This window comes from Maylandia zebra, linkage group LG13 (assembly GCF_041146795.1).
Source record: "Maylandia zebra isolate NMK-2024a linkage group LG13, Mzebra_GT3a, whole genome shotgun sequence".
NCBI classification, from domain to species: domain Eukaryota; kingdom Metazoa; phylum Chordata; class Actinopteri; order Cichliformes; family Cichlidae; genus Maylandia; species Maylandia zebra.
The window spans coordinates 13,694,641-13,704,253 of record NC_135179.1 but is presented as its reverse complement, the minus strand read 5'-3'; the positions used below and the strand labels follow the sequence as shown (position 1 = coordinate 13,704,253).

Here is a 9,613-nt window from a genome sequence, read left to right as displayed (position 1 = left end):
TCAAAATACATTTCTTTATATTTGAATATGGGATATACATTACAAGACATTACTTGTAAAGAACAAAATGATTGCTCAAGCCCACACACAGTGTTTGGGGTTAATCCACAGATCTCAGTGTTAATAATTTTTTATGTCTGGAGTGACAGCTGAAGTATAAAATGATTTTTTTTTTTAAAAGCAGCTGAAATTGTGTTTAATCTTAATTTCAAACCTTACATGGCATGTGTCTCAAATTTAGTTGGTGAAGAAATGTTATTTTACCGTGTGGAGCAACAATTAGGGATCGCAAAAGGCACAACTGTTTATTTTAGGCTTAGCATTGATTTTGCAATGCTAGTCGAGGCATTTAAGGTCTAACAGCAAGTTATAAGTCAAAACACACATGGAGCTTATCAAACATAATGATCCGCAGTGTGAAATACCTTGGATTACAGACGAGGAAAATAGGCCTGTAATTATTCAGGTCAACCTCCAAACTGAGGAATTACTAAACACCTGGGCGTAGACGCAGGTGATTTTCTCTAGTAGTTTTTACAAATAAATTTATATGCTCTGTGATCTCAGGTTGGCTGAACTGTTATCTTTGATGTTGTACATGAAGTTGCAAGATTAAACATGTTTGCAAAGCTTCAAGCATATAACAATCATGTGAAGATTTATGCAAATTTCACTCTCATTATTACTGCGGCATCAAACAAGTATTGAAAACCAAACTTACTTTACTGCTATTTGAAGTTTGCAAAACATAAAGCTTAAAATTTAAGATCGGTGGATCTTAGATGGATTTTAACCCAGTGGAATTAATAGTCCATATATGGAACCTGGGAATGTTTGAATGCATCAACATCAATTCTAGTTTCAGTCAGTAGTGCTTAAAGTGTGTCATAGCCACTCTGTAATCCACTCCCCAAACAACCTCAAATTCCTAGCTCTGTCTGTGACATGCACTACATCTAGTTGAAACTGGTTTGGAGCAACATGTCAGTGTAATGTGACTGTAAAGTACAATTAATTCTGTCTCCCTTTTTCTTTTTTACACTTAGTTTTTCAGGCAGAAGGGGATTATGGAGCCTAAATCTTTTCAGTAAGACCCCTTTTGGCAGCAGACCTCAGCTCTGGGAAAAGCATCAAAGATCCTCAAGAATTTTGAGTTCATTCAGTGTGCAAACCTGTTTTACCTCTCCTTTCTTCCTCTCCTCTCCCATTCTACTCTGCTTCCCACCATCACGCCCACTATTCATTGGTGACTTGGTTTCACAATGTTACTGACCTGAGGTTAAGAATGGGGACAAACAACATGGATGATATAACTTTATGATGCTACAAAAGAATGATTATAGCAATTAATCTCCTTGCTGTCCTTCTATGTATGTATGTAATGTATGGATTAAATTAAAAGTCAAAATTTCCTGAGACACCCTATGTTTAAAAAAATGTCTGGTTGTTGTTGTTGTTGTTGTTGTTTTCTTTTGTTTTGGGGATAGAACAAGATTTAGGGGAGATAAAGCCTATATAAGCTCTTATTTTTTTTATTTTTTTATAAACACACTTTTTTTATAAAGTGAAACTTTTTTTTTTCAAGTAAATCCCAAACTCTGATATTGTGTCTTCTCTTTATAAATCAGTGGGGATGCTGCTAATATTCGTTGTTCCCTTGATTACCATAAACAAAATCACTAGCACTACAATCTCATGCATATGAGTGGTTTGTGGTTCACACATGTATGTTTTTCTCCGGCTTCATTTAAACCTAATAAAGAGATTCTCTTTAGTGTGTTGGATACCCTCGGATACCATGTTACCTGCATGGTAGCTCTCTATGATGCAGCTCGTTTTTACTAGTATTCGTTATGATTTTAAACAGACTCCAGTTATTTCCAGCGATGTGGTGACAGATTATGATTTGGCTCAAGTTTTGTACATGCATTGCTTTAACCTGCGCTCACCGGGAAGATGACTCCACTCGCGTCCTGCTGATGCAACCGGTTCGGACTGGACTGATGGAAATATTAATGATGACACCAGAGGGAAAGAAACCATACTCTCAGACCGATTTGTTAGTACAAGAACCCCAAACTTTCAGCTTGATCAGTCAGACTCAGTTGAAAGCAGTATATTTCTTTCTACGTGTTTATATTGTTATTTTATAGCTACCGTTAGTTATCGTCATTATTACGCTTTCTCATTGCTTCAAAGACCATCTTTACAAAAACAGATCCTTCATTTGTCCCCTATGACCCGGAGAGCTTCCAGGTAAACAGCTTTGTGCATGTGCATTTTGAATACTTGCTTGTTTTACACGAAGCAGGAGAAAAACATACACGTCTGAACCACAAACCACATCCGCCGCATCGCTAAGAGCCGTTCTGTCTGTCTTCTGCGCTCCAGGCGCGCAAGCGAAAGCAGCGCTTTTTCTGTTGTAGATGCGTTCAAGCTGCCGCTGGACCAGCAAGAACAGCTTTGAACCGGTTTGGTCGCCGGCTGCAAAGCAGGATGCACAATGAAACACTGTTGATGCAGTGCGTTTTCTGGTGAAGGAACCCCTATAGTCCAGCTCAAAAAACAGAAAGAGTGTGCGATGCCTTCATTTTTATTTGCTTTGTAGCGATACGAGGTGTTTTATTTTTTTTTTAACAAGGAAAACATCCTAACATGGAAAGTTCCCGCAGAGCGCGCAGTTAGGCAGGCGCCTGCAGCTGTATTTGTATATGCTGAGGTGAGTGCCGCATGTATTGTTTTTTAACAACATTAAAAAACGCGTGTCTTTTTGCAGTGAATCAAAGATATATGGCTACAAAACGTCGTCACTTTTTTATTTTCACAAGTGTTGGTCAATGGCAGTGTTAGCGTATGGCTATATCCATAAACTGTAAGCAGCTTTTTTGGTTCCTATTTGCTTTACATTTATATTAAAGATGCCTTCTTTGGCTGAATTGTATTTACTGTAAACATGTAAATACATGCTTTGTAAACATACAGATCTGACATATCTGAAGCTTCGCACTAACTTTCCCCTTAGTGACGCAAAAATAAAGTGCGGTAGTTATGATCAGCGGTCTTAAAATCTTGGGTAAGAACAGAAGAGAAACCTCTTCTATAGCCATCTGAGCTGAGTTGAAGGGAAGGTTGAAGGTGAAATGCTTTTTTCTTTCTTTTTTTTTTTTAACTTTCTCCTCCTTCGAGGTGTGGTTAAAGAGAAAGGCTCAAAAGGGCCAGTTGACTCTGAGTAAGTTGCAGTCAGTCTGTGTTTAAGACCTGACACAGGTGGCCTCCCTGTTTGGCCAGGCCAGGTGCCGCAACAGCCTTCCCCAGATTAAGGCTTGAAGTAAGTGGTTTTTGTAGGTCAGGTCTAAAAATATCATCCAGGGATGAGCACTCTTTTTTTTTTTGTTTCAATTTTGCTGTAAAAATTTAATTGTATTGTTTGTTTCTATGTTCTTACCAGGAACACCACCTCCAGAAGCCATAACAGATCCCAGAGCGCAGCAATAACATCAGCATCATGGCTTCAAAAGTGCTCGATGGAGGCTGGGGATGGGCGATTGTTGCGGCTTCCTTCATGGCCCAGTTCCTTGCTTATGGATCACCCCAGTCTGTGGGTGTACTCTACCCTGAGTGGCTCCATACATACCAGCAAGGCAAGGGCTTGACTGCCTGGGTGGGCTCCCTTGTTTCTGGAGTGGGACTAATAGCCAGTGAGTAACACACATTGTAATGGCATACTATACTTCAGTATACTTTAATATACTTCATATTGGGGTAGAAGAAGTAAACTCATTAGCAGAGATTTCTCAGTCCGAGGTTGATTTTCATTATCTGATGATTTATTGGTAAGCAGTAAATTGATGTTACCATAACATTTGGATATTTTTACTTGCTGTTAACAGTATCTTAACCTCTCTGAGTTAGAGAGGTTAAGATATCATATGTGATTTGTGGTAAATGTAAAGCACTAAATCCTCACCTTTATACCTGTCTTCCTACAATTTCCTTCCCAGTTATGTACCATAAGATGTCCCTGATAACAAATGAGACATAACACCTGCTCAAAGTCTGAAGGCTGACTTATATGTAAAGGGGCAATTGAACTAAAGTAAGAATGGGGTATATTGGATGTGCCAGTTTTTAATATAAAAACGTATTTATTTGAAGGATTAAGCCAGTTGTCACGGCTGCGGGGGGCAGATGTGTGGTGAGTGTGAGGGAGGACCCAGACGCTGGCATTGGCTTAGATGTGGCGAGCTTTATTAACATACAGTGGAGGCACAAACAGAAACACGGTGAACAAAATAAAACCTAAAGGTGACCTAAACTGGGAATGGCTAACAAAACGAACCTGAACTGACGACTCTGGAGAAAAGCAGGGAAGAAACACAGCAACGACTAGCAACGGACATGAGTGAACACACACTATAAATACACAGAAGGGAACGAGGAAACTACACACAGGAGGGAGGCACAGCTGATCGTGATTGACAAGACGAGAGGGGAAACGCAAACTGAATACAATGGCATAAGACACAGACTTTCACAATAAAACAGGAAACTAAAAAAGTAACATTTTACTTTTACTTGGAGCAGATTTGATGTGATGTAATGGAATGGGATCACTTGCTTCTTAATCTGACCAAAGACAAAGGAAAACAAAGATAAGTTGAGGCGAAAATACAGATACTATATATATATAATCTTTATTGAACCCAAATATAAAAAGAGAGAAGCAAAGGTGCCTGAAAGTAAACGACCATGGCCACTGGAGTATGAATGTAAAATATGAATACAAAATATATTCATCCTCCTTAGCCTTTCAGTCATTTCTGAAAGATATCATATATAGAGTACAAAGTATGCTCCACAGCAGTTAAGCAAAAGAATTAGTGATATAAGCCTTGGTTGACATTGTTGTATAAACCAAAGCTTATCTTCCAGCCTTGCTTCTTGCTGTCTTTTTCTAAGGAATGAGGTAAAAATCATGCCTGGATCTACCCCAAAGGGTGGCCAATCTCTGGACACATGTCCCAGCCGTCAGCCTGTTTCAGCACTGCAGTTTCTGCTGTACAATGGCCAAGTCTTCCTCCTGCTTAGAGAAGCAATCAGCAAATTGTACATAAGTAAAGCAGTCTGAATGGGTATGGCAGAGTGAAAAAAAATCACTGTGTACTAAATTTCAGAATTGCTCTCAGTATAGTATAAACAGTTTGTTGCTCTATTTGTAAAAGGTGATTAAAAATACATGTTAAATATTAGCCAGGTAAAATTGCAATAAGGTTGGGATTAAATAAAACTGGAACTAAACTAAGTGATGAACTTTGTGAGAGATGTGAGAATCCTTCAGGCAGGTTGCCAGTTTAAACCTAATGTGATGTGTCAGTGTCATGCTTTGTGAGTGAGATGAGATTTCTGACCATCACTTTTTTTCTGCCTCTGTGTCTCTTTCTGCCATTGCTCCTTCAGGTCCTATCTGCAGCGCCTGCGTGGACAACTTTGGCGCTCGCCCTGTGACCATCTTCAGTGGTGTAATGGTGGCTGGCGGCCTGATGCTCAGTGCCTTTGCTCCAAATGTTGAATTCCTTATGTTTTCCTATGGGATTGTGGTCGGTAAGGAAACACTTTATAATCACACTGAATGACATCCTCTTTTGTGTTTTATGCTATACTTGGCAGTGCTTCAAGAACACCTGAGATTTATTCACCTGACCGTCGTTAAGACAGTCGGCTATGGAGTTCAGTCTTGTCAGTGCGCAAAACGTTTTTTATGTTTCTTCGATCATTGATGTAGACTAAGCTTGTTTTCTTCTAACATATGAAAATCCTGTAACACATTATATAATCATTTGGAGCAAACAGGGGCACATGGCCTTGTTGAACTGTTTCGCACCATTAAATGCTGATGATCAGTTGGGTATTAATGATTATCACTGGCACTGAGAATTAGTGGACAAGACATACAGTAGTGTGACGTAAGAGTTGTTTGATATTGCTTGTTGACAGAAAAACAACATTATAGGTTAGCCACATTCCTGTATGACCTTTTACTGCCTTTGTGGCCTCATCAGTATGCACTTGTGCCCAACACCACCTGTTATTGCACCTCAAGTGACAGCCCCGCTATACTTAATCCTGGGTATCCATCGCAGGATTAAATAGTTCCTTTAGCGAGTCAGCGCTAGAGGTCAGAGGCCATGCATCTTTGAAAGCAGTCATTTATTTTTAGAGTGGTCCTTAGAATGCTGACTGTAGCTGTAAAAGCAGTTTACTGCTCACTGTATCCTTTGTTTTGCTGAGGATATCTGATGCACAGTGTCCTCTGAACTTAAGGCTTCATGCTGCTTGTATAAAGCAGTGAGTTCAAGTTTACAGCAATATTGTTTAACTAAAATCTACAAAACATACTTTAAAAATTGTGATTAAAATGTAGTTGTTCTCTACTCATTAAGCAGTCGTATTCATGTGCCATTGCATCCCCATTCTTGTTTATTTTTCATGTTTTACGTGACATTTGCGTTTTCTTCTTTCTCTTACCATAGGCCTGGGTTGTGGTCTGGTCTATGCAGCCACCTTGACAATCACCTGTCAGTATTTTGACAAGAGACGCGGCCTCGCCCTTGGCATTGTCACCACAGGTACTGCTGCCTTCCTCTGACCTGAGGGCTATGGGTGCAAACCAGGTCTCCAAGCTCACTTCTTTCATGTTTGCGCTGCTGGGAACCTTAGGAAGCTGAGGTAAACATCAGTAGAGTAGCAAAGTCAGAGTGGTCTGTGGGGTAGGGAAGAGGACTGATGACCAGCAACCAGATGTGGTTTGGCAGTCGAAACTGGTAAATAGTTGAACAAAATGTTGTGAAACTACTTGACATAGTTACATTTTAAAGATTATTAGTAACATCCAAGTCTTATTTTTAAAGTGAGTCTAGCAATGATTTAGAACTACAGAGCCATCTCAACACAGAGCCGTCGTTCTGGTTGTCAGTTACACTTTAAAGTTAGTGGATGATAAGGCGCAATGGCTTTAAGTTGTATCGATTGATGTGTTATTGTATTACTCATTCCATTTCTCCTTTTCTCACCCAGGCACAAGCGTTGGAGCATTCATCTACGCCACTGCTCAGAATGAGCTCATCATGTTGTATGGCTTGCATGGTTGCCTCCTTATCATTGGAGCTTTAGCACTAAACCTCATGGCTTGTGCTGGCTTCATGAGGCCCCTCAATATGCCTGGGTACTACCTCAAACAGAAGGCCGCCCTCGAGCGCAACACAGAAGAGCAGATTTTTGAAAAGCCCCAATTGGGAGACCTGAAGATGACTGCAGGTTCTACTACAGCTACTCCAGAGAAAACACTGGGTGTGAAGGAATTGCTCATTACCATTGATGCCAAGGACTTGGCCATTCAGACTATGAAGAAAAAAGGCAGCTTCTTTTCTGGGTTTGATATCATAAAGGTCATCAAAGAGAAACGGCAGGCTTACTCCAAGTACATCCACTCCATGTCTGAGATCCTGCAGGACCAAGTGATGGTGGCTTTCTGTATCGGTGTCTTCATGTTTAGTTTAGGTGCATTCCCACCTGCGCTCTTCATTGAGGATGTGGCACAGAGTCAAGGACTCATTGAAGAAGTTAGTCTAATTCCTTTGGTATCAATAGGGGCCATTGCAGCTTGCGTAGGTAAACTAGGGCTAGGTATCCTGGTGGACATCAGGTGGATCAACAGCATCTATCTCTATGCCTTCACCATGTTTGCAGGAGGTGTGGCACTGCTCATTATTCCTCTCACTAACAGTTATGTAGGACTGCAGATCCTGTCTGCCATTGTGGGTTTCGCCAATGGAAACTGGTCTCTCACCTCCTACATTACCACTAGGATTGTTGGCTTGGAAAAGCTGACACAAGCCCACGGCATCGTCATGTTCTTTGGAGGATTTGGGATCATACTTGGGCCCCCTGTTGTAGGTAAGTTGTAATTATTCTATTTTGTGCTAATATAAAAACCTGGTGTAGCTTTTAGAGACATTTCAAAAATCAAAATCTTACAGGGAATTGCAAAAGGCCTGTTAACTTCAGGAAATGACTCACTGCTGTGTCTGCAAGGAATCCCTCTCTGCTCACAGTTTCTGTTTTTCTCATCACTTTCTAGGGTGGTTCTTTGACTGGACACAGTCATATGACCTGGCGTTCTACTTTAGTGGGAGCTTTGTGTTGCTGGGAGCATTCCTTCTCACTCTGCTCACCCTTCCCTGCTGTAACGGGAAGCACCCCGAGAATGACAAACCGGAGGTCCTTTATAGCAGCAGCTGTGACAAAGTTGCTTCAGTAGCCTGAGTCTGAACACCTTTCACAAGATTTCAGATATTATTCAGCAACTTTCTTTGAACTCCTAGAAGAATATTTTTGTTTTGACTGTACAGGGGTCACCCACTTATTTCTGGTGCCAGATATTAATACACCAAAATTATTAAATAGAGGCCATTTCTCTGTGCTTGGCCCAGTTTCTCAGGTTAAATCACACACTGCAGATCTCTTTTGAAGATTTGATTCTGATGCCTGTGTCGACTTTTATTACTGCCTCATTTTACGAGGTAAACTGAACAACATTGTTCAAATTTGAAACACTGATACTCACTTTATTGTTAGTCTGAAAAATAAAGACAAGGTGCCATTCATAACGCTGGTAAAACAAATCTTTGTAAATTTGTTCTGTGTTATTTTAGCGTGATGACAAACATATATAACTTTTTTTTTCATGATTACTTAACTATAATACTGTTATATCTTACCAAAGCATCCGTAATAGTCAATACCTGTCAACACATAATGCCTGTTGGAACAATGATAAAGCCTTTGTTTTACATGATTTTTAAAGTGCATTCACTTAATTTATACACATACCTCTTTTTTTCTGAATCAGACAGAAGTAGACGAAGTCATTCTGATTCAAAAATATGTAAGCACAAGAAGGAGATCCCATTGTTTTTCCAACAATAGCAGCATGTTGATTCTCTTTCTGGTGTGATTATTATGAACTCTGCTGGCATATTCGCCTGACCAGGCTGGTCCTTTTCATTTTCATGTTTTGTCTGTCTATGTTTATGTGTACATTCTGTCTGTCAGTGTTCACACAGGCATGTTTGTACATGAACACAGGTTGTGTGTTTGTATTATTTGACCTTGTTTTTTTGTAATACAGCAGGTTTGTCCTTTGTGCGTGTGCCATTTATATGCACAAATCAGCCATAGAGCTGTAAAAATGTTTTTGCTTAATTTGATGTCATCATAATTGTAATGAATACATTGCAATAGGCTTTTTTTGGTCACTTGAATGTTGGTGAATAGATCACTACAAATGCCCTTGATGTTTCTTAACAGTAAGTTGGGACTAGGGTTTGCTTAATTTGCTTTTTATATTTGTAGAGGGTACTCATAGAGCATGGGTTAGGTCCTGTTTATATGGATGAGACTGTAAGATTTGGCCACTATTATTATTATTTTTTTATTCCATTATTATACTATTTATGTTGTTTGTTTATGTCTTTATTTCTGTTCATTTAAACAGAATTTTTAATTTAAAAGTGTCAATAAAAAAATTCAGATTAATGGTATTGAGTCTTTACAT

General features: G+C 39.6%; 1 protein-coding gene across 2 annotated transcripts; it reads left to right on the top strand.

The window, feature by feature from the left end:
- The first annotated feature begins 2,463 nt into the window (after window positions 1-2,463).
- On the top strand, window positions 2,464-9,594 carry LOC101467775 (monocarboxylate transporter 9). 2 transcript variants are annotated; one of them, XM_004551485.4, is made up of 6 exons: window positions 2,464-2,719; window positions 3,449-3,698; window positions 5,458-5,601; window positions 6,531-6,626; window positions 7,075-7,953; window positions 8,138-9,594. In XM_004551485.4, the coding sequence occupies exons 2-6, from the start codon at window positions 3,506-3,508 to the stop codon at window positions 8,320-8,322; spliced, it is 1,497 nt and encodes a 498-aa protein (XP_004551542.1). In that variant the 5' UTR covers window positions 2,464-2,719; window positions 3,449-3,505; the 3' UTR covers window positions 8,323-9,594. The 2 variants fall into 2 exon arrangements, with proteins under 2 accessions (XP_004551542.1, XP_004551541.1); XM_004551484.4 differs by lacking the exon at window positions 2,464-2,719 and adding an exon at window positions 3,195-3,328.
- The last annotated feature ends 19 nt before the right edge of the window (window positions 9,595-9,613 follow it).